General features: G+C 41.6%; 1 protein-coding gene across 2 annotated transcripts in view; it reads left to right on the forward strand.

Moving 5' to 3' along the window:
• The first annotated feature begins 1,753 nt into the window (after positions 1-1,753).
• The window catches only part of GSDME (gasdermin E), a 64,728-nt gene continuing 42,152 nt past the window's right edge, over positions 1,754-24,329 (forward strand). Inside the window, exons 1-4 of one of the 2 annotated variants that reach the window (XM_086694177.1) lie at positions 1,780-1,875; positions 7,367-7,585; positions 10,609-10,838; positions 13,054-13,246. In XM_086694177.1, coding sequence (XP_086550303.1) covers positions 10,628-10,838; positions 13,054-13,246 — 404 coding nt within the window. In that variant the 5' untranslated portion in view covers positions 1,780-1,875; positions 7,367-7,585; positions 10,609-10,627. Of the gene's footprint in view, positions 1,876-7,366; positions 7,586-10,608; positions 10,839-13,053; positions 13,247-24,329 lie in introns of both variants that reach the window. The other variant, XM_025929854.2, reaches the window with a different exon arrangement.

Raw genomic sequence — 24,329 nt, forward strand, 5'->3', positions numbered from 1 at the left:
ACATGGATGACAAGTCTGTCAGCAGGGCCCCCACAGTGATTCTTTTTTTCTTCCCATACCTATTAGTTTGGCAAGACAGGATCATCTGTCTCAACCATCTCTATTCACTCATTCATTCAACCATCATTAATGGTGCACCTACCTTGTGCCAGGCACCGCACGGATGGGTATGACCCCGTAGTCTAGTTGGAAAAGCAAACAAAAGGATGTGTTAATTAATTTAACAAATACTGACTACCTACTATGCATCAGGTGTGTGCTAGGTGCAGGGTATAGTGAACAAAACAGACAAAAGTCTGTAGCCTCAGAGAACTGACATTCTAAGGAAGAGAAAGATAGTACATGAAATAAGTAGGATGTATATTGCCTATCAGATGGTGATCAGTGCAAAGGAGAAAGATAAAGCAGATGGGGCGCCTAGGTGGCTCAGTTGGTGAAGCCTCTGACTTCAGCTCAGGCCCTGTCCCGCTCTGTGGTGACAGCTCAGAGCTTGGAGCCTGTGTCTCCCTCTCTCTCTGCCCCTCCCCCACTCGTTCTCGCGCTCTCTCATAAATAAATAAACTTAAAAAGATTAAAAAAAAAAGTGGGGCACCTGGGTGGCTCAGTCGGTTAAGCATCCGACTTCAGCTCAGGTCACGATCTCACAGTCCGTGAGTTTGAGCCCCCCATCGGGCTCTGGGCTGATGGCTCAGAGCCTGGAGCCTGCTTCCGATTCTGTGTCTCCCTCTCTCTCTGCCCCTCCCCCGTTCATGCTCTGTCTCTCTCTGTCTCAAAAAAATAAATAAACGTTAAAAAAAATAAAAAAAATAAAGCAGGCAAGGAACTAGGGAGTGTTCCTCTAAACTGATAAACTGCCCGTACTTTGAAGAGTCAGGAGGGCTTTGCTAAGTACAAGGAGGTGGGGTAACTGCAGTCTAGGGATATGCTTAGAACATATGGGGGCCCCAGGGAAAACCCTGCCTCTTTCCCAGGCCTGTGGAAGGCAGCAACAAAACTCAACACTCCCGAATGCAAGTTCTCCGAGTACGAAATTTTGTTCTCATTCATTGTTCTCAGCCTGGCAGAGTACTGCTCAGAAAAGATGATCTGTAAATACTGACTGAAGGGATATAATGTTTAAGTCAGACAGTCTGCAAACAATTTTTGAGCACCAACTATGCTCAGATTCCCTTGGTCACTGAGCACCTAGGGAGGGATGCTGGGCTCCGCCCTCAAGGAGCCTTGAATCTAGGTGCATGAATTCCTAGTAACGTCAGGACCCAGCGTGGGCACGGTCACACCACACAAAGCTGGACACTCCCAGGCGCGGACACCAGGGGCTCCCCACAGGGTACAGCAGCCTCAGATTTGCCGAGTGGAACGGTGAAGCCGCGGTGCCAGTCCGCACCCCACTGTTGGTGGCGAGGCCCGGCAGGCTTCAAACCCCTCGGGACCGAGGGCGGGCGATGAGGCCTCGGGGAGGAAAGCCGAGCACACTGCTCTGGTGCGCCCCAGGCCTCGGATCGCTAAGACCTGGCGGGGGCTCCTGCCAAAGACGAGCCCCGGGGCGTCAGCGACCCGCCAGAGCGTAGTCACCCAAAGAGAGGGAACCGGCCGGCTCTGGGCCTTGGGCCGGTCTCGGGACACCGCCCGCCGTCCTCGCCCCGCCCCGGTTGCACCCGCCCCGCCCCGGCCCGTCCCGGCCTCCCTCGGCCCAGTTCCCCCGGTCCCGTCTGGCTGGCTGGCCGCGGCGCAGGAGAAGCTGCGGAGCAAAGGTCCCAGCGGCCCGCCCCCTCCCGCCGAGCCCCCGCCCCCAGCCCGCCCCGCTTGGCTAATTCGCCCGGGCAGGCTCGGGGCGCTGCGTGAGCGGCTGCGGGGATCGGGCGAAGACGGCAGGTGAGTGCGGCGGCGCGGGCTCCGCTCCGGCGGGCGTTCGGCCCCGGGGAGCCGGGTCCGCGGCTCCTGTCTATCGGGGACACTCCTCCCCGCTGTTGCTCCATTCCTGAGGGAGACCAGTCGGTCGGCTGCCCAGCGACTGGCCATCGGGACGCACTGCGTTCCACTCTCCCCCATTCCCGGGCCTCTCTCCCCCACTTCCCCGCTGCCTCTTTCTTCCCGGGCTGTTGCGAAGACTGGTACCTTGTGTCCCAACGTTCCCACCCCGTTCACCATCCCTCTCCACTCCTTCATCCTTTGTCCTCCCGTTTCCCCCTGGATGTGCAAAGGCTTTCCCGGCTTGCGGGGCGTGTGTGCGGGAAAGGAAGGCCGGAGCACACGAGTTGAGTGTCTGGGCTTGAACGATTCCCTGTCTGCCTGAAATTGGGCCCCAAGCTTGGAGAGAAGGCCAAGCCCCCCTGAATGTCCTAGGCGGGGGATGGGATGACCTCATTCACAGCTGCCCGCGTGGCTTCCCTTGGCCTCGAGGTGCGGACCCCCTGGGTGCCCACTTCACATCTGCACCTGAGAGGCAACGAGGAGGGGGGGCTCCTACAAAGGCGTTTGTTGTAGAGTGTTTTGAAACACCACTCATTGAGGGGTGGCTCTGTTCTACAGGATGGGGAGAGGGATGGAGGTCTTGGGGTCGCAGCCCTCAAGAGGCAGACAGAGAATTGGAGTGGAATGAAAGAGGTGCTGTGAGGTCAGAGAAGCAGCTGAATACATGTAGTGTAAATTGATCATTGGCACAATCAACCACCAATGAGCTCTTCCTATTAAGGAAAACATCTGTGAGAAGTGGAGCCCAGGCAATTAGAGACTCGATCTGAGAAATATGGCCCAGGCTCCCAGCTGCTTTCCCATAGATCGCCTGCTTTAAGAGGAAGTTTGGCATTTTCCAGCAGTGTTTTTCTTTTTGTTCTCTTTGAACCCTCAAGGGGACCAGAGAGTTCTTCTCTGTTCTTAAGCCCTGTCTCTTCTGTTACCCACTCCACTTCCCAAAAGCCTTTTCTGTCTCACCCTCACTCCTTTTTCAAACTCACGCCTGTCCTGTGACCATCATTTGTGTGTGTGTGTGTGTTTTTTCTTTCACATACTGCTTTTTATTTTAGAAAGAAGTGATAGAGTACCTTGTCTTTAATTTGGCTTTTTATAAAATGAGCTCAGGTCCTGGGCTGTGAGCTGGGAGGATATAAAAAGATGACACCTCTGTTTTAATAGACTAAATTTTACTGTGTTATTTAGAAAACTAAAAATAATTCAAAATGTGCTGAAGTTGTTAACTATGAGACATGTACAGCAATGTCTCGTTTCCCTGGATAGTGAGGAAATAGCGTGTCCCATAACTGTGATTTTCACTTCCACTGTAACTGTAGTCTACCCTTTTGAGCACACTTTATTTTATAAAATGAATCTTATTCATATTTTAGAAAATTAATCCTATCAAAGAAAAGAGCTGACTGAGGAAATCAGCAAAGCACGGTGGTCAATGGCTCAGGCTTGGGAGGCAGTTGGACCACCATTGGAATCTTGGCTTTGCACTGATTCTCTGTGTGACATTTAGCGTCCTCCACAGATCTCCAGGAATACACTTAGATTTGAAAGAGTTGGGTTTGTTGCTTGTTGCAGCGAGGGCGTCCTCGCAGCTCAGGGAACCCTGGGGCGTCTCAGTAAGTGGGTGTTAGAAAGTTCTAGCATTCAGGCTTGTAGGTGGTTTGGGGAGAGTTTAAGGAAACAGGACTGAGTTCTGGATTGGATGCTGTCAGGAAGAGGGAGAATTCTATGGAGTATCTTCACAGATCTTGTCTAAAATGAAAGAAGGCTGCAGTGAGGCTAGAGCTGTGGTTGGCCAAGAAGCAGCCGTCATTCGTTAGCCACGACTGGTGGTGGTGGTGGTGGCGGTGGCGGCTGTTTGGTCATTTTTGTGGTTTGGACAGTATTCGCATTTTGAGGTCACACAAGATTACGAGGGGTCTTGTTTTTGTTCTAATTTATCATGACGTCACCCAGAGTGGTCTTGCCTGATGTTGCCATGCTGAGGCACTGTTCGTGCTCAACAGGAGCATGCTGGGCCTGCACCTGGCCACCCCAGGGCTGGCTGATAGGACCAGGCCAGCTCCCCGGTGCCAGGGCTACTTTTTTTGTTTTTTTCCCTCTTTCGTGATATGGACAAGTTGCTTAACATCTTCGAACTTGAGTTTCCATCTCTGCACAATGCCTACTTGGTGTTGTTTTGAAGATTCAATGAGGAAATGCATAGCGAGAATTTAGCCCAGTGCTGGCACAGCACAGGTACTCTACAGCTCCTCTCTTTATCTAGTGTATTTTGATGTTGAGGTTTCTTCCTCAGAACTACTCAGAACTTCCTCAAAATTAATCAGCCAGAGCTGCTCCAAAGAAGCATCCTGAACTGAGCATGAAGAAGAACTGGGTCCTTTCCAACTCAAAGATTTGATCATTCTGTCACTTGGAACCATTATGAATGGATGCTAATTATGTGTGTTCTATTCTCAGGCCATCATGACCTTGGCGCCTATTTTTCCTTTGCTCCCAGGAGCCAGTGGCCCTAGTTGGCCAGGTGCTTTTCTGATTTGGTATTGTCTTGCTTTCATCGTCTCTTCTTTCAAAATCTGTTGTCCAGGAGTCTGATTCAAACTTCCATATCCTTACCACATTTGCTTTTGTTTTCTGAGTTCTAATTGTTTTGAGCTGGATGAGTAATGGAATTTGCTAATGGAATTTCTTTTTTTTTTTTTTAAGTTTTTATTGAAATTCCAGTTAATGTACAACGTAATATTAGTTTCAGGTGTAAAATTTAGTAATTCAACACTTCTATGCAATACCCCGTACTCCTCACAAGTGCATTCCTTAGTCCCCATCACCTATTTAACCCATCCCCCCACCCAGCTAATGGAATTCTTTTTTTCTTTTAAATGTTTATTTATTTTGAGAGAGAGAGACAGACAGACAGACAGACACTCCCAAGCAGTCTCCTGGATGCCAGTGCAGAGCCTAACATGGGGCTCAAACTCACGAACCATGATATCATGACCTGAGCTGAAATCAAGAGTCAGATGCTTCACTGATTGAGCCACCCAGGTGTCCCATAGCTAATGGAATTCTTAAGGCCTTTTGTGAGAGCCAGGATCTGGGGTACAGCTGTGAAATGCAATGGGCTTTTAGGCCTTGAGCAATTTAAGCTAGATCTCTCATGAGGCCATTTTTGTCTCCTTTGAGATTGGAGCACACTGGAAATTTGAATCTGAATTCTGACTAATGTTGAATTGAGACCCTATTGTGCTTGTCTGTCAGGCAATGTGGGTTCTAGATCTGTCAGTTGGCTTCCAGGCATAGTATTTAATCTTTCCTGGCTAGATTGTTACTTTAGGTATTTGAGAATGGTATGGCAGTTTATTGTTTCCACTGCCACATGATAAACTCGACTGTATTAAATTTCTATCCTGTGTTTTAGCTGGCCTATTAGATAAAAAACTCCTAGGAATAAAGAAAAAAAAATAGAAAATGGACCAAGGACACAAATGGTTAAGAAAAGGAAATACAAAAATCCTTTAAACAAAAGATGCTTGATTAAATTCATATTAAAATAACATATCCTAAGACTATACTGAGATATACTGTTTCTCACCTATGACACTGACAAAAATATAAAAGTTTGAGAACTGCTGAGACTTTGATACCTTACTGGTGAGACTGCAAAATGGTACAGCCCCTAAAATTATAGATGTATTTACCCATACGTCTAGCAATCCGTCTTGTAGGAATCTTCCTTTGGATTCTTCTACCCATGTATGAAGAAGACATGTCCAAGAGTATTTAGTGTGGTATTCTTATGCTAAAAAACGTAGACATAACCTACGTGATCAGCCCTACAAGACAAACAGTGGTACAGCCACATGATGGAGTATTCAGCTGCAAAGTTGAAGGTACTAACATGGGAAGATTTCCAGCGCATCTTGTTACACGATAAAAAAAAATAAGATGTCTGCAGAACAGTGTGCAGACTTCTTTGAACTTGTATTTGTATAAAGAAATACTGTGGTGGGGCGCCTGGGTGGCTCAGTTGGTTAAGCATCTGACTTCGGCTCAGGTCATGATCTCCCGGTCCGTGGGTTCGAGCCCCGCATCAGGCTCTGTGCTGACAGCTCAGAGCCTGGAGCCTGTTTCTGATTCTGTGTCTCCCTCTCTCTCTGACCCTTCCCCGTTCATGCTGTCTCTCCCTGTCTCAAAAATAAATAAACGTTAAAAAAAAAATTAAAAAAAAAAAAAAAAGAAATACTGTGGTAATATACCTGCAGGGAAGAGCCTTGAAAGGGTAGATGGAATCTGGGGACAAATGAGATTTCACAGTGTATTTTTTTTTTTATACAATTTAGATATTTGAGCCATGTAATATATTATGCATTTAAACATAATAAAAAGAAACCTCTAGCTTTAACTTCGCAAGAATATATGGATTTTCTTGACTGAATTAGCCTGATTCTAATAAAAACCTATAAAGCAATAGCCACCTGCATTAGCTTTTCCTAAAGCACACTACTCTGTCAAGAAGGAAAATTAACTGTGTTTGATGGTGGATGGAAACAAAATAATTTAGGAGTTCCTTTTCTTTAGCCTCTAATTCCTCTGGGGAGGATTACTGTCATTACAACAGCTTTGTCATCCACAACAGATGGATTTTATTATGTATATATTTGTTTTCCTTTTTTTTTTTTTAATTTTTATTTATTTTGAGAGTGAGCGAGTAGGGGAGGGGCAGAGAGAGAGAGAATCTGAAACAGGCTCTGGCCTGTCAGTGCAGAGTCTGATGCAGGGCTTGAACACATGAACCGTGAGATCCTGACCTGAGCCAAAACCAAGAGTCGGACACGTAACTGACTGAGCCACCCAGGCGCCCCAAGTTATGTTTTTTAATGGCAAGTCTGATTTGGCTTTTTCAGAAACCTGTTTGACCTGAAGGGAAGTTAGTGAACTCCCTTTCATGTTATACCAGAAAAGAATAGAAATTATAAAACTAGAGATGCAGATACCAATGGTGTATATACTGAGGCAGATTCTGCTGTGGCTCTGCTCTTGGACAAGCAGGATGAATTCCCACAGATCATTGGGGAGACCTTATTTTGTTAAAGGCTCTTTCTGTACATTCGGCAAAATAAATCTTGCACGCTACCCTGGATCCACTTTCAGCAGGTATGTCCCCCACCAATCTGCTTCCTCCTGAATTTCCTTTCTTGGTACCTGGCATCTCTATCTCCTTGGCCAACCCACACCTGACATACCTGGAGACCATCCTTTGGAGTCCCTTTCCATACCACCCTCACATCCAACCAGAGTTCAGGGGAAACCACCAAATCAGCATCTTTTCTATCCTTACACCGATGACATAGTTCAGTATAACCATTTGACGTCCATCTCTAATCTTTTTCCCTCCCAGCTGGTTTCCTGTTTTGCTTCCGGAAGATCTTGCTAACGGTCCACTCTTGATTGCATTGCTCCCTGTACAACCCCTCTGATGGCTCCTGCTGCTCTGGCCCCCAGCAAGGGAGGCACGGCTTGCATGGCCTGGACCAAGGCTTCCTCATCCCTGTCCTTTGCCCTTCTCTGCTCTAGAACCGTGCACTCCAATGAGAGAACCAATCCCAGAGCTTGAAAGGTAATTCTGTATCTGTCAAGCAAGCGGTGATGGGTATACTTACACAAAATGATGTCTCGTGGACCATGATGAGCTTGTCAGTCACAAATCTTGCCATGCACGATCTTCCCCACCCCTTCCACCACCTCCTGCAAATGCCAGGCTTTTATAATTGCTGATCCTCTGCCTGTTTCTACTTAGTCAACAAAATGCAGTTGGATCCTGTGTACTTCAGGAGGACTTCTCTGACCGTATGCTTCTCTCCAGTTGGATTTAGAACCCTTTTCTTGGTTCATTTCTTATGACAATGTCAATATCTAGCATAAACCCTAGCTGTTTATGTTTCTATCTGGCCACCAAACTAGTAGCTCATCAAGGAGAGAGATTACTTTATATATTTATTGAAGTATAGTTGACACCCACTGTTATATTAGTTTCAGATGTATAGTATATGATTTGACAACTCTATGCACACCACAACTGTAGCTACTGCCTGTCACCATACAAGGCTTTTGCAATACCATTGACTATATTCCTTTTGCTGTACCTTTCATCCCTGTGACTTATTCTATAGCTGGAAGCCTGTAGCTTCCACTCCCCTTCATCCATCTCCCTACCCCACCCCTCTGGCAACCATCAGTTTGTTCTCTGTGTTATGGGTCTGTTTCTGCTTTTGTTTGTTTATTTGATTCCACATATAAGTGAAATCCTCTGGTTATTTGCCTTTGTCTGATTTACTGAACCTAATACCCTCTAGGTCCCTCCATGTTGTTGCAAATGGCAAGATCTCATTCTTTTTTATGGCTGAGTATTATTCCATCACACACACACACACACACACACACACACACACACACACACACACCACATCTTGTTTATTCATTTGTCTGTCAGGGGACACTTGGGTTGCTTCCATATCTTGGCTGTTGTAAATGCTGCAGTAAACATAGGGTGCATATATCTTTTCAAATTAGCATTTTTGTTTTGAGTAAATTCCAGTAGTGGGATTACTGGATCATATGGTGTTTCTATTTTTAATATTTTGAGGGAGCTGCATATTGTTTTCCACAGCAGCTGCACCAATTTACATTCCCACCAAGAGTGCATGAGGGCTCCTTTTTCTCCACATCCTCACTATCACTTATTACTTCTTGTCTTTTTGATTCTAGCCATTCTGAGTGGTGTGAAGTGATATCTTATTATAGTTTTGATTTGCATTTTCCTAGTAATTAGTGCTGTTGAGCATCTTTTCATGTGTCTGTTGGCCATCTGTGTAGAGATAGATTACTTTTTGTATCAGTATCCTAAGTGCTTAACGCAAGTACCTGTGTGTAGTAGGCACTTAAGGACAATTAGTGAATGATTCAGGAAATGTTTCAATAAGTGAATGAGTGCTCAGCACAAGCAAGCAATTTAATATAGTGAGAGATGAATTACAGATGAGAGTCTGAGCATAGGGACTTTTCCTTTCTTGCTGTTCACTGTTTATCAAAAAGTAACTTTTTATGTTTTAGAACACTTTCCTTAAATGTTTCTTACTGTTAATACACAAGAACATAGGGAGCCACACAATAATCAGAGAAAAGGCACTTGAGAGAAGGGCGAGTGATAAGTAAGGCAAACATTTTCTGATGTCCTAGAGGAGGTTCATGTTAAAGCAAGCAGGTTCAACTAGTTAATGTCTAAGACTAATCCCAGCTCTCAAACTCTGTGATTTTCTATCTGTGTGACTGCCAGACACAAGGGTACAAATACAAATAAACCACATTTCTTATCCATTGGATAATTTAATCTTTGAGCATGGATAATTAAAAAAAAACCACCTTATTTCACTTGTGCTTTTTTTGAGTAATAATTACATGTGTGTGTATTTATGTGTATGCACATATATATATTCGTGTGTATATGTGTGTGTATATAGTCTATACGTATATAACTAGGTGCAATTTATATATTGTGAGTTGTTAATAACATTTGCCCATATTTCTATTACAGTGTTTTAAAAACAATTTGTAAAAGATTTTTTTACAAGTATTTTTTATAAGTATTCTAGTTTTTTTTTATAAATATTGTAAGTATTTTCTCAGTTTTCTGTTTGTCTTCCTAAAGGCCTTTCTCATCCTACAATTGAACAAATATTTGTATTTTTAACTAGTATTTCTATAGTTTCATTTTTCCTCAAAAACCCTCCAATCCATTGAGAATTTTCTCTTGTGTATGGCATGAGCTGGGAATCTGGCTGTATATATTTTTTCAGATGATAAGCCCATTCTTCTGACACCATTTATGGAATAGTCTATACTTCTTCTACTGAATACAGTATTTTATATCTTCCAGGGTGTTTCTTCTTTTTCCCCACAGCTGAAGAGTGACGAGGTCTTCATTTCTGAATTAAAAAGTAATAGTTCCTTTCCATTTGTGAATAGGGGAAATCACACAGTGTGGAGAAAAAGCACATTGACCCTTCAAAGAAGAGGTCCTACCTTTGTATCTTACAAATTAGGGTTGTCAGTATGTTGGTCAACAAATATTCCCATGTGTCTGACTTCTAGATATATTTCCTGACCATTGTGGCTGGCTCAGCCCGTATGACTGCTTCTGATGAATTGTGAGTGAACATGTTCTGTGTCAGTTTGAGGCCAGAGCATGTAATTGCTGGTGTGAACTCTTTCCTGTTGGGTGATGATTGATAGTATTCAAGAAGGAGGCTTCCCCTTTAGTCTGGACCCTTGAATGACTACAATGGCAAAAGTTTTCTTGTCCTCCTGTGTTGGAAGTGTAGCGTGGCCCATAGATAAACCTTTCTTGTTATAAGCCACTAATATTTGGAACTTATTTTTTTCTGAAGCACAACCTAGCCTATCTTCACTTACACACCTGTTCTCTTTCAGTATTCAATTTAATTTTTTGTCATCAACTGAACTCACACTAGTTTTGTAGGGAGGAGATAGGATTGACACTAGGGAGAAATAAGGCAATTTTAGAAAAAAAATAGGTGAGATAATAACTTCCTATTTAATTTGGGGGTAACTTTTTTTTTCCAGGTAATCTGGGGCTCTCATCATGTTTGCCAAAGCAACAAGGAATTTTCTTAAAGAAGTTGATTCTGGAGGTGACCTGATTCCAGTATCAACCTTGAATGACTCTGATAAATTACAGCTTCTAGGTCTGGTGACCAAAAAAAAGAGACTCTGGTGCTGGCAGAGACCCAAGTACCAGTTTTTATCTGTCACCCTTGGAGATGTGCTTACAGGAGACCAGTTTCGGAGTCCAGGTAGGTTCCTTTGGGTATATGCTACAGTTAGTTCCAGAAAGATGATGATTCATCTTCTAGGTTACATGCGGTCTTGAGTGATTGTAAGGTGACATCTTATAATGAATTCTCCTGTTTCTTTGCATACTGTTCTTAGAGATATACCCTTTCTTTAAATGAACAAAATTCTACAGGGCAGATGTGAAAAGTTATAGCTTAAGTTTTAAAAAATAATATTGAAGTTTGTGATGTAAAATTAAAACATGTAAAATTAAGGCCCACCGTAGGTGTTGTGGCCACTGAGCATAAATAGTTTGATTCAGATCCTACATATCCAATGGGAGGGTGTGAAAAGTTTTATTACTCACATAATGAAGCTATCTGGGGAGACCGGGATAGGCTCTCAAGCTGGTCCAGAAATAGCTGGAGAAGAGGGGAGATAAAGTGGTAGAATTTCTGTGTAGCACTTTGTATAACCTAAGTCTTCCATTTATCAGAAAATGACATTGTTCTGGCCTAAATCCAGTAGATACATTGAGTATTTGCTATGTGCCAGGCTTTGCATTATGTGATTTAGGTACATCAACTTGTAACAGAATTCATCAGGAAGGCATTATCTCCAAATTAGATATGAGAAAACTGAGGCTCAGGGAGATGAATTTTAGCCAGTTCTTCTAGCTAGGAATATTAGAATAGTGATTACAATCTTGAGCTCTTAACAACTGTTCTATGCTGCTCCCCTAAGAATTTCCCAAAGTGTTTGTATTCCATAGGATACAAATAAAATAGGAAAAGCCTTTGAATTGAGGGCATTTTCACAGTCTTCTTATTTTTGGTGGTGGTGAGAGAGATGATTCTCTGTTTTGTAAATTGCAAAGATAATGATGGGTGATTAATTCTCATTAACCTTTGTTGAGGAACGAGCTTTCTTGACTGGAGTGAAAGAAATACAGGTGTTGGGGGCAGTGAGTGGTTAGAAAGAAGCCTTTCAGACTTCAGGAAGATTGGAATGCCTTATGAAGTATAAGAGTATAAGTATAAGGAGCCCAGGTGAACCTTGGGGCAGAGAAATGAAAAAAGCCCAGTGTGAAGTTCTAAAGAGCCTCTAAGTGTAGCCATACCCAATGACAGTGACTGAGACTATTTTTATGGTGGTATTTGGTTGGATTAGAGATGAGAACACTAGAAATCTGGAGACATGAGGCTGGCAATTCAGAGATGAAATCATCAGATGTTTATCTTTAGTGTCCAGAAAAGAAGGGTAGAGCTTGAAGGCAATGGGATAGCCATCTGGATGTGACCAGATGAGATAGTAATTCATGGAGGACTTGATGGAAGCTGGGACACTTGGTGGGTGGTGGCATCTTCCTAAGTCTGGGAAGCCGGAAAGTAAGGGTAGAGAATCTGGTGTTCCAGGTTGGTGTTGGAGGGAGGGAGGGAGGGCAGGCATGACAACTGACTTTATCAAGAATAGAGATAAGGTATGATAAGGAATTAAATGGCTGGGTAGAGGTCAGTATAAACAGGTAAGTGTGGGGAGGGGAATTTTTTTCATAGAGATGGTAATGAAGGCCCAGGGAATGTTCTCTAAGATGGGTGGGAAGGGAAGGGAAGATGCCCAGGGTCTACTTGGCTGACCTGCTAGATATCACATAAGGCAGACCTCTCTGTTGTGAGCGGAGGCTGCTGTTTTCACTCTGCTTAGGTATCAACCGCATGAAGTCCCTTTATAGTCTTTACCCTGGAAAAGTACACATTTAAAATATTCTATTTTATAATCTGGATAGTGTTTAAATGGATGCTTGCTTGAAATTTTATTTATTTTTAAGTAATCTCTATGCCCAACAATGTGGGGCTAAAACTCACAACCCTGAGATCAAGAGTCGCATGCTCTTTTGACTGAGCCAGCCAGGCACCCCTGGATGCTTGCTTCAACATTATTCGTTAAAATCTTTAGATACTTTTTGTGCACCTATCTATATACGTATATATTGGAATTGAAATCCAAAAACAAAAAACAAACAAAAAAAGCACCTGGTAGAAACCCTGGCCAACAGTTCACATCGTACTGGCTCCATTTTCCTTTTCACATACACAGCATGGCTGCCAGACTTCCAGTTTGAATGCAAACTTCATGTTTCTCATGGATTTCCACAGGACTGGAAAGGTAGGTGACCTAAGGCAGAGAGGTGGCCGTATTATCATCAGACTCCTTTGCATGTCTCATTCTCTCCAGCGGTTGTGGAGTCGGACTTTGTGAAATATGAGGGCAAGTTTCAAAACCAGCTGAGTGGGTCCATCGAGACGGCACTAGGGAAGGTCAAGCTGAGTATTGGAGGCAAAGGCCTTGTGGAAAGGCAGTCTTCATTTGGAACCCTGAGGAAGCAGGAGGTGGATTTGCAGCAGCTCATGAGAGATTCCACTCACAGGTAATGAGAATTCTGTTTGGCATTTTGGATTTTGACATGTGTCCCATTTAAAGGTCATTCATTTGGACCTTTGTAAAAAGGGTGACCGATGGGAACTTCGCCCCAAAGCAAACATTATTGAATGCCTGTCATGCTGAAACTTGACGAGAACTTATCTTTTACTCTGGAATTTCTTTATTTTTAGTGTGAGTGGTGAGACCTGGAAAGCACCATTTTTTTAAAAAATAAGGTATAATTAATATATAACGTTGTATTGTTTCAGGTGTACAGCATAATGATTTGCTATTTGTCTATATTGCAAAATGATCACCACAGTAAGTCTAGGTAATACCTGTCACCGTGCATAGTTGTAAATACAATTTTTCCTGTGATGAGAAATTTTCAGATTTATTCTCTTAGCAACTTTCAAGCAGGCAATACAGAATTATTCACTATAGTCCTTGTACTGTGAGTTACATCCCCATGACTTATTTATTTCATAACTGCAGGTTTGTACCTTTTGATCTTCTTTACCCAATTTACCTACCCCTCACCCTCTACCTCCAGTAATCACTAATATAGTCTCTATATGTATGAGCTCATTTGTTGTGATTCCATATATAAGTGAGATCATGCTGTATTTGTCTTTGTCTGACTTAGTTCACTTAGCGTAATGCCTTCAAGGTCCATCCGTGTTGTTGCAGATGGCAAGATTTCCTTCTTATATGTGGCTGAATAATATTCCATTGTATATGTATTAAGTTAGGTTCCTGACGGATTCCAACAGTGTCTGAGAATTCAACTCAATGCTGACACTATCTACTTAAAGATAGTATCAGATTCACAGGTGAAAGATTCAGTCCTAAAAGACTGCCTTCAACCCTTACTCTGTATCAGATGCCAGCAGCAAGCCCAGGCTGTTAGTTATGCTTCTGACCACCTGGCTACAGATTGGAGGTTCCCGTGACCTCCTCCTTGGACTTTAGATGCCATTCACACGTCTAAGTTATTACCTGTACTTCTGGCCAACTGGCTAAAAACCAGATTCCTATGATTCCTTTCTTGAGTTCAATTAATTTGTTAGAGAAGCTAACAGAACTTGGTAACATTTTACATACTAGGTCACTGGTTTATTATAAAAGGATATAACTTAGGAACAGCCTAGTAGAAGGGATACATAGGGTTGGGTGGGAGAAAAGGGCGTGGAGCCTCCATGCTCTCTCCAGGTCACCACTCTTTCCAAATCTTCACGTGTTCACTAATCTGGAAACTCTCTGAATGCTGTCTGGGTTTTTAGGGAGGCTTTATTACATAGGCATGATTGATTAAATCATCATCGGCCTGTGATGACTGATTCAACCTTCAGCCCCTCTCCCCACCCTAGAGATTGGGGTGGGGGTACTGAAAGTTAAAATCTTGTAATTACACTGTTGGCTCCCCAGGTAACCAGACCCCATCTTTAGGTTAACTAAGGGCTTTCCAAAAGCCACTTCTATCCCTCTTACCACAGGAAATTCCAAGGGTTTTAGGAGCTCTATGCCAGAAACTGGATTAAAGACCAAGTTTAAAGACTATATATTTCTTACTATAAATCACAATATAACATATATGCCCTATTTTCTTATCTATTCATCCATATATGGACACTTAGATTGTTTCTATATCTTGGCTGTTGTAAATAATGCTGCAGTGAACATGGAGTGCAGATTGTTTAAATACTTTACATAAATACCCGCAAGTGAAATTTCTGGACTATATGGTAGTTCTATTTAAAATTTTTGAGGGACCTTCATACTGTTTTTCATAGTGGTGGCACCAGTTCATGACTCCACCAACAGAGCCAAGGTTCCCATTTCTCCACATCCCCTCCAACTCTTGTTATTTCTTGCCTTTTTGATATTAGCTATTCTAACAGGTGGGAGGTGATATATCATTGTGGTTTTGATTTGCAGTTCCTTGATGATTAGTGGTGACAAGCATCTTTTCATGTGGCCATTGGCTATCTGTAGGTCTTCTTTGGAAAAATATCTATTCAGATCTGCCCATTTAAAAAATTGGATTTCTTTTTTGCTATTGAATTGTATGAGCTCTTTATTTTATATATTAACCCTGTATCAGGTATGTGATTTGCAAATATTTTTTCCCATTCAGTAGGTTGCTTTTTCATTTTGGTGATGGTTTCCTTTGCTGTGCAGAAGATTTTTAGTTTAGATGTAGTCCCACTTGTTTATTTTTATGTTTGTTGCTTTTGCTTTTGGTGTCAGATTCAAAAAGTCATCGCCAAGACCAATGCCAGGGAACTTACCACCTATGTTTTCTTCTAGGACTTTTATGGTTTCTGGTGTAACATTCAAATCTTTAACCCATTTCAGTTAATTAAAAAAAATTTTTTTTTAATCTTTATTTTTGAGAGAGACAGTGAGACAGAGTGTGAGTGGGGGAGGGGCACAGAGAGGGAGACACAGAATCTGAAGCAGGCTCCAGGCTCCGAGCTGTCAGCATAGAGCCTGATGCAGGGCTCGAATTCAAGAACCGTGAGATTGTGACCTGAACTGCAGACGCCCAACCAACTGTGACACCCAGGCATCCCTTGAGTTAATTTTTGTGTATGGTGTAAGATAGTGGTCCAGATTTATTCTTTTGCATGTGACTGTCCAGTTTTCCCCACACCATTTATTGAAGAGACTGTTCTTTCTCCATCGTATATTCTTGGCTCCCTTGTAATTAATTAAATGACCACATATGTATGCATAGGTTTATTTCTGGGCTCTCTATTCTGTTCCATTGATCTATATGTCTGTTCTTACACCAGTACCATACTGTTTTGATTACTGCAGTTTTGTAATATAGTTTGAAATGAGGCCATGTGATGCCTCCAGCTTTGTTCTTCTTTTTTTAAGATTGCTTTGGCTACTCAGGGACTTTTCTGGTTCCATTTAAATTTTAGAATTGTTTTTTCTGTTTCTGTGATAAGTGCATTGGAATTTGATGGGAATTACATTAAATCTGTAGATTGTTTTGGGTAGTAGGGACATTTTAACAGTATCTTCCAATCTGTTAACACAGAATATCTTATTTATTTCTTTTTCAACTTATTTTATCAGTGTCTTACAGTTTTCAGTGTACAGAATATTCACCTTCTTAAATTTATTCTAAAGTGTTTTATTTTTATGCAATTATAAATGGAATTGTTTTCTTAATTTCTCTTTTTGAATGTTCATTATTAGTGTATAGAAATGCAACAGATTTTTACGTATAGATTTTGTATCCTGGAACTTCACTGAATTTATTAGTTCTAACAGTTTTTTGGTGGAGTTTTTAGGGCTGTCTCTGTAATGTCATGTCATATGCAAATAGTGGTAGTTTTACTTCTTCCTTTCCTGTTTGGATGCATTTTATTTCTTTTCCTTGCCTCATCACTCTGGTTTGGACTTCCCAGACTATGTTGAGTAAAGTGGTGAGAGTGGGCATCTTTGCCTTGTTCCTGCTCTTACAGGTAAAGCTTCCAGATTTTCACTGTTGAGTATGATGTTAGCTGTGAGCTTGTCATATATGGCCTTTTACATTGAGGTATGTTCCCTCTGTACCTACTTTGTTGAGAGGTGTTCTCATAAAGGGATGCTGAATTTTGTCGACAGTGCTTTTTTTGCACCTATTGCAATAATTGATCATATTGATCATATTGTTACCTTACATTTGGTGAAGGTGGTGTATCACATCGATTGATTCATGCATATTGAACCATTCTTGTATCCCTGGTGTAAATCCCACTTGATGATTATGTATTATCCTTTAATGTGGTGTTTTATTTGGTTTGCTAATATTTTGTTGAAGATATATGCATCTATGTCCATCATGGATATTGGCCTGTAATTTTTTTCTTTTTTTAAACTGAGGTATAATTGACATGCAACATTATATTAGTTTCAAGTGTACAACATAAAGATTTGGTATTTGTATACATTGTGAAATGATCACCACAATAAGTCTTGTTAATATCTGTTACCCTAGTGGCATATAATTTTCTTTTCTGTGGTGTTGTTGTCTACGTTCTGTATCAGGGTAATGCTGGCATCATAAAATGAGTTTGGAAGTGTGTTCTCTTCTATTATTTGTAAGAATTTGAAAAGGATTGCTATTCTTTAAATGTTTGGTAGAATTCACCCATGGAGTTATCTGGTCCTGGACTTGTGTTTGTTGGGAGATTTTGAATACTACTACAATCTCCTTATTAGTAATTGGTCTGTTTAGATTTTTACTTTTTTTCCTGGTTCAGTCTTGGTAGGTTGTATGTTTCTAGGTATTCGTTTCTTCTGGGTTGTCCCATTTGTTGGCATATAATTGTTCATTGTAGTCTTTTATGATCCTTTGTGTTTCTGTGGTACCAGTTGTAATACCTTCTCTTTGATTTCTGATTTTATTTGAATCCTTTTCTTGGTGAGTCTAGCTACAAGTTTTTCAATTTTGTCTATCTTTCCAAAGAACCAGCCGATAATTTCATGGATCTTTTCTGTTGTCTTATTGGTCCCTATTTCATTTATTTCTGCTCTGATTTTGTTATTTCCATTCTTCTCTTAAGTTTGGGCTTTGTTCTTTTTCTAGTTCCTTGAGGTGTAATGTTAAGTTGTTTGTTTGGGATCTTGTTTCTTGAAGTGTAGGCATTTATTGATAATTATTTCCCTCTTAGAACTGCTTTTGTTGCATCCCATAAGTTTTGATGTGTTGTATTTCTGTTTTCATTTGTCTCAAGGTATTTTTTTTGTCTTTTGATTCATTTTTGACCCATTGGTTGTTCCATAGCATGTCATTTAATTTCCACATAATGGTGAATTTTCCAGTTTTCTTCTGGTAATTGGTTTTATCATAATGGTCAAAACAGATTCTTGATAAATTTACTAAGACTGGTGGCCTAACTTCTGGTCTATCCTTGAGAATGTCCCAGATGCACTTGAGAGGAATGTGTATTCTGCCGCTTTTGGATAGAATGTTCTGTATGTATCTGTTAAGTTCTTCTGGTCTAATGTGTCCTTTAAAGCTGATGTTTCCTTACTGATAATTTGTCTGAGATGATCTATCCATGAATGTGGGTTGTTAAAGTCTCATACTGTAATTGTATTGCTGTCTATTTCTTTAGGTCTATTAATATTTGCTCTATGTGTTTAGGTGCTCCACTATGTTAGATGCATAAATATTTACAAATGTTATATCCTCTTGTTGGGTTGACTCCTTTAACATTAAATAATGCTCTTCTTTGTTATTACAGTTTTTTGTTCTAGTTCCTTGAGGTAGAAGTACAACTGGCCCAACTTTCTTTTGTTTCCATTTTTAAAAATTTTTTGTTTGTTTATTTTTTGAGAGAGCGGGAGAGAGAAATCCCAAGCAGGCTCCACACTTTCAGTGCGGAGCCCAATGTGGGGCTCAAACTCAAGAACTGTGAGATCATGACCTGAACAAAAACCAAGAGTTGGACGCTCAGCTGACTGAGCCCCTCTTTTGGTTTCCATTTACATGCAATATCGTTTTCCAACCCTTTACTGTCAGTTTATGTGTCTTTACATTTTAAGTGAGTCTCTTATAAGCAGTATATAGATGGATCCGGATTTTTTTTTAATCCATTCAGCCACTCTTTGCATTTTTATTGGCATATTAGTCCACTTACATTTAAGGGAAGCACTCAAAAAGGATGTTACTTTAGGAAAATATGTTCCTTTTTTTTAATTACAATTATACTATTTATAAAATGCTAACAAGGAGAGTATGCTATGTCCTACATTTTTGAATATTGGCATCAGAAGTGGGAAAATGACATTCCCCTCAGGCTCCTGCTAATTTTCTGCTTAGGAAAAAAAAAAAAAAAGCAAATTAGGGACTTCAGCAGAGGAGCTGGTCTTCAACTTTGAAATCTTGAAGAAAACCCCACAGTTTTTCATTGTTTAGCTTGTAGTAAATACATTTTATCCAGTGTAACTCATTATTTTTACTTTGTTTATTGAACACTCAATAATTTTGTCAAGTGCCTACTGTGTGCCATGTACCATTCAGCATGCTTGGGATGCTGTAGTGAACAATATGCCAACATTTCTGCTCTACATTCCAGTGAGGAGAGACACAAACATGCAACTTAGTAAAATCTATAGTGGGTTGATGGGGATTGGTGGATTGGAGAAAAATACAGCAGGGAACGGGGGGAATTGGGCATGCTAGGAATGGGAGCTATGATTTGGAAAAGTAGCCAGAGAAGGCATTGTGGGGAAGTTGACATCAAAGCATAGATTTGAAGGAGGATAGATTCGAGTATAGGGGTATCCTGGGCAAGCATGTTGTGGGCAGAGGTCAGTGTGGCTGGAACTAAGTAAGCTGGGCAGGAGAAGGAGAGTCAGAGGGGGTAAAAGGAACAGATGGCAGGTCCTGCAGGGACTTACAGGCTGCTAGAAGGACTAGTTCTCATGCAGAGTAAGATGGGAAGCTGCTAGAAGACTTGGAGCAAAGAAGTGACATGATGGGACTTAAGTTTTTAGAAGGATCATTCTGGCTGCTGGATGGAGAAGAGACTGATAGGCAGAGGCAGGGAGTCCCATCGAGAGGTTATTGCAGTAATCCTGATGAGAGATGTTTCGGTTTGTACATTATCCTAGGTATGTTTTCCTATGTAGTTTTATCACCCTTTTCTTCTCTTTACCCTTTTTCTTTGAAAACAGAAAATGCATCTCCAAATAAAGAGAAAACTCACCTTTAAGTATAGGTGATTTATCTTTGCTTTTCTAACATAGGAAAAGAATTATAGGAAATAAAAATACATTCTCTAATTGAACAAAATTAGGTTTAAAAAAGTAATGTGTAAATAATACCATAAAAGTCCTATATCAAGCATTTAGTGGGTGGATTTTGTATAGACATTGAGAATGTTGGGGCAGCTGCTGTCTTCAAAACTCATTCACTAAGGTCTGGTGCTTAATGGGCACCTTGGCCAGTATCCACTTCCTTCTGGTACTTTCTAGGGTCCTAAGACTCAGCAGGAATCTCCCTTTGGTCAGAGAACTTTAAGCTCTGTCTGGTGATACTGGGTGGAAGGGACAGCCTCTTCTTTCTCTGATAGTCATAGTTTTTATTTTCCTTTCTCTATGGCTTTTTTTCTTTGCTAGAGAGACATTTTCCTTTTCTACTCCAATACTTGGGACATACCAGAGAAATACTTGCTGTTTACCTGGAAATAAAATTTATTTGGGCGTTGTGCATTTTCATTTGCTAAGTCTGATAAATAAGGGGGAAGAAGGGCAGGTGGGCTGGGAGTGTTGGGGGGCTTCCGTTTCTCAGTCATCAGACCTCTTCCATTGGTTAGCCCTGTTTTGCAGTTTTGTTATTTCTATTTTATGAACCACCTTTGGCAATGCTTATAATCACATTTCCCAGTATGGGTTTTCCAAACCCTCTTCATGATTCAGGTGTGGAAGATAGTGCCGACAGGAAGCATAAGGAGAGGGCTCAGTGAGTAGAGATGGGAGAAAATATTGTGAAGAGAAAGAAGTTATTGTCAGCAGTTGTAAGCGGGATTATAGGGAGGCACCCACTGTGTGCCAGACACTTGATGGCACTGACGTAAAGTGTGCATTTGCTCTGCACAGCTCTCTTCTTTTACAATTAAGGATCTAAGGCTCAGGAAGGAAAAGTAACTTGTTTCCAGTCCCATAGCTCAATTTGGATGCTGGATCTGGGATTCATCCCAGGATTTCCTGGCTCCAGAGCTCCTGTTCTTTCTTCTAAAATCGTGTGTCAGTGACTGTGAGGCAAAGAAACTGGCAGAGGTAAAAGTCGCTGCAGTTCTAGCACAGGATGAAAGGTCAAGCATCAGTTCAGGTTTCCAGTGGACCAGGTGCACGCGTCTGCAAGCCCGGTGCCTAGCTAGCCCTGTCCACCGGGAGGTGCTGTACGCAGGGGTGAGATCACCTCAGGAGCATCATTAGAAACCCATTCGTTGTAGAGGTGATGGGGAAGGGATGGCCTGGGGCTGAGGATGGAGGTGACACCAGGAACATTGTAAAAGAACACATTTGACATCTACAAATGTAAGATGTGTCTTACAGCAGTCACCTCTTCCTTGTTCTGTTATTAGAGGGAAAGGTAAGCTGCAGGGGAGGAGAGGGATGGCAAGGGGGGACCCTCCCAATCACGGGATAGAGATCATGTAAAGCTAATATTCTTCTTTCTTCAAACTGGAATCATAAATTCTTATCCACATCATCTACCTGTCTTTGGACTCGTGCAACATCATTGGATTGATAAGGTGCTCTTTGCCATACGTGTGGCCTTGGGAGTGGTAATTAGTAATGCTTAAGTGCTGTACATTCTTGAGGGCTTATTTGCAGTCAGTCATTTTTATTTCAGGTAATTTAGATAAGTTGTCACCAGTGTAAAAGTTATTTTAGCCCTCAGAATTCATAGTATTAGCTTTATTGTCTGTGAGATATGTGTACATCTCAAAAACAAACTTCATCTATCCTTGAAAACACAAGCGCCTGTATATGTAACCTTATCTAGCATTGTTGGGCATGAAGGTATTCCATTGGACTTAACCTTCCAGACACCTGGAGCTGACCCCTTTGAATGAGAGCTCTATCTTAAAACATTCTTTTTAAAAAAAAATTTTTTTTGTTTTAATTTATTTTGAGAGACAGAGTGAGTGGGGAAGGGACAGAGAGAGAGTGAGGGAGGGAGAATCCCAAGCAGGGGATGGATGTGGGGCTCAAACCCATGAGCAATAAGATCATGACCTGAGCTGAAGTCAAGAGTCGGATGCTCAACCCACTGAGTCACCCAGGTGCCCCTATCTTAAAACATTCTTAATTGAAAATCATGCTAAGATATATCAGGAGCTGCTGCTGCTGCTCTTCCTCCTCCTCCTCCTCCTCCCCCCCTCCTCCTCCTCCTCCTCCCCCCCCTCCTCCTCCTCCTCCTCCTTCCTCCTCCTCCTCCTCTTCTTCTTCTTCTTCTTCTTCTTCTTCTTCTTCTTCTTCTTCTTGTCTTTCTTTTTAAAGTTTGTTTATTTATTTTGAGATAGAGAGAAGAGAAGGGCAGAGAGGGAGAAACAGAATCCCAAGCAGGCTCCACACTATCAGTGCAGAGCCTGACATGGGGCCTGAACTCATGAACTGTGAGATCATGACCTGAGCTGAGATCACGAGTCAGATGCTGAACTGACTGAGCCACCCAGTGCCTCTTCTTCTTCTTTTTTTTAAATGGAGATTACCACATTTATTGATCTTTTCATAATGATTTGTATTCATGTTTTTATTTTTTTAACAGTTTTTTAAAAAATGAGAGAGAGCATGTGAGCACGGGTGGGGCAGAGAGAGAGAGAGAGAATCCCAAGCAGGCTCCACACTGTCAGTGCAGAGCTGGATGCGGGGCTTGATTCCACAAACTGTGAGATCACGACCTGAGCCAAAACCAAGAGTCAGACACTTAACCACCCAGGTACCCCAGGACTCATGTTTTATTCTTGAGATACATAATTATTAAAAACATAAAAATATTTTAAATTAAAAAACATTTTAAAAATGTTTTAAAGATTTTATTTTTAAGTAGTCTGTACTGTGAGGCTTGAACTTACAATGTGAGGCTTGAACTTACAGCCCTGAGATCAAAAGTCACATGCTGTACTGACCCATCAAGTGCCCCAGATCTATCATTATTTTGTAATAAATTCTCATTTTTCTGCCTTGTCTTCCCTTGTCAGTGGCCATCTGTTACCACGTTAAGCCTTAAGTGTAACCACAACAACACACCCCTCTCTGCACCTGATTTATTGCTTCTAATCTCCTAGGGTCTTGGGGAAGTTTATTCCTGGTAAATAACTTCTGGAACTTGGTATGTCACTTCTGCCCCTGGCCTCAGTTTCCTCAGCTGTTAGTGAAGTCACAGGCCTAGATGATCTTTGTGGGTTTCCTCCTGGGTAAATGTTAGAAGTGAGTGGACTACAGAGTGTGTCAGCCCTTCTCCCTGACTTCAGGCCTTGGTTTCAGCTGATTTCTAGAGCAGATACCATTCTCATTCTGTGTTGTGTCGTAAAGCAAATTCTGGTAGAACAGATTAAAGTTCTGCATGAATGTGTGATAATTAGAAGTTTGGCTCTTCATTAAGAATTCCAACTTACAGGGGTGCCTGGCTGGCTCAGTTGGCAGAGCATGCGACTCTTGATCTTAGGGTCATGAGTTCAAGCCCCACGTATGGCGTGGAGTCTACTTTAAAAGAAAAGAATTCCAACTTATAAATTATAGATCTTGCAAGCACTAGTATGGCAATGACAAACCTTCATAATAATTTAAAATATTTCAAAATCACACACAATCTTATTATATCTAAATACTTCCAAATACCAAAGTTTTACGTACACAAAATTTTAATTTTTTTAAACATTTATTTATTATTGAGAGACAGAGAGACACGGAGCTTGAGCAGGGGAGGGGTAGAGAGAGGGAAAGAGACAGAATCTGGAGTAGGCTCCAGGCTCTGAGTTGTCAGCACAGAGCCCGATGCGGGGCTCGAACTCACAAACTGCTAGATTATAACCTGAGCCGAAGTCAGCTGCCTAACTAACTGAGCTACCCAGGCTCCCCTACACACACAAAATGTTAAATGCTATGCTTTATTATGGCCCACGTTTGACCTCTCTAAAGTTACTACAGTAGCTTTCATGAGTACTGTTTCTTTCCTTTTCTTTCTTTTTTTTTTTTTTAAGTTTATTTATTTTGAGAGAGGGAATCTCAAGTAGGTTCCATGCTCAGCATGGAGCCCGACACAGGGCTCGATCTGATGACCATGAGATCATGACCTGAGCTGATATCAAGAGAGGGATCCACTGAGCCACCCAGGCACCCCTCATGAATTTCAAAGTGCCATCAACTGTTACCTTATTTAAAAATTCTTTGAGTTCAGGGTTTTGAGGGCCCACATCTGTCTTTTTTTTTTTTAATTTTTTTTTAATGTTTATTTTTGAGAGAGATAAAGACAGTGTAAGTGGGGAAGGGACACACACACACACACACACACACACAGAATCTGAAGAGGCTCCAGGCTCTGAGCTGTCAGCACAGAGCCTGACACAGGG

Source organism: Puma concolor, chromosome A2 (assembly GCF_028749965.1).
Source record: "Puma concolor isolate L17-30 chromosome A2, mPumCon1.1.hap2, whole genome shotgun sequence".
NCBI lineage: Eukaryota > Metazoa > Chordata > Mammalia > Carnivora > Felidae > Puma > Puma concolor.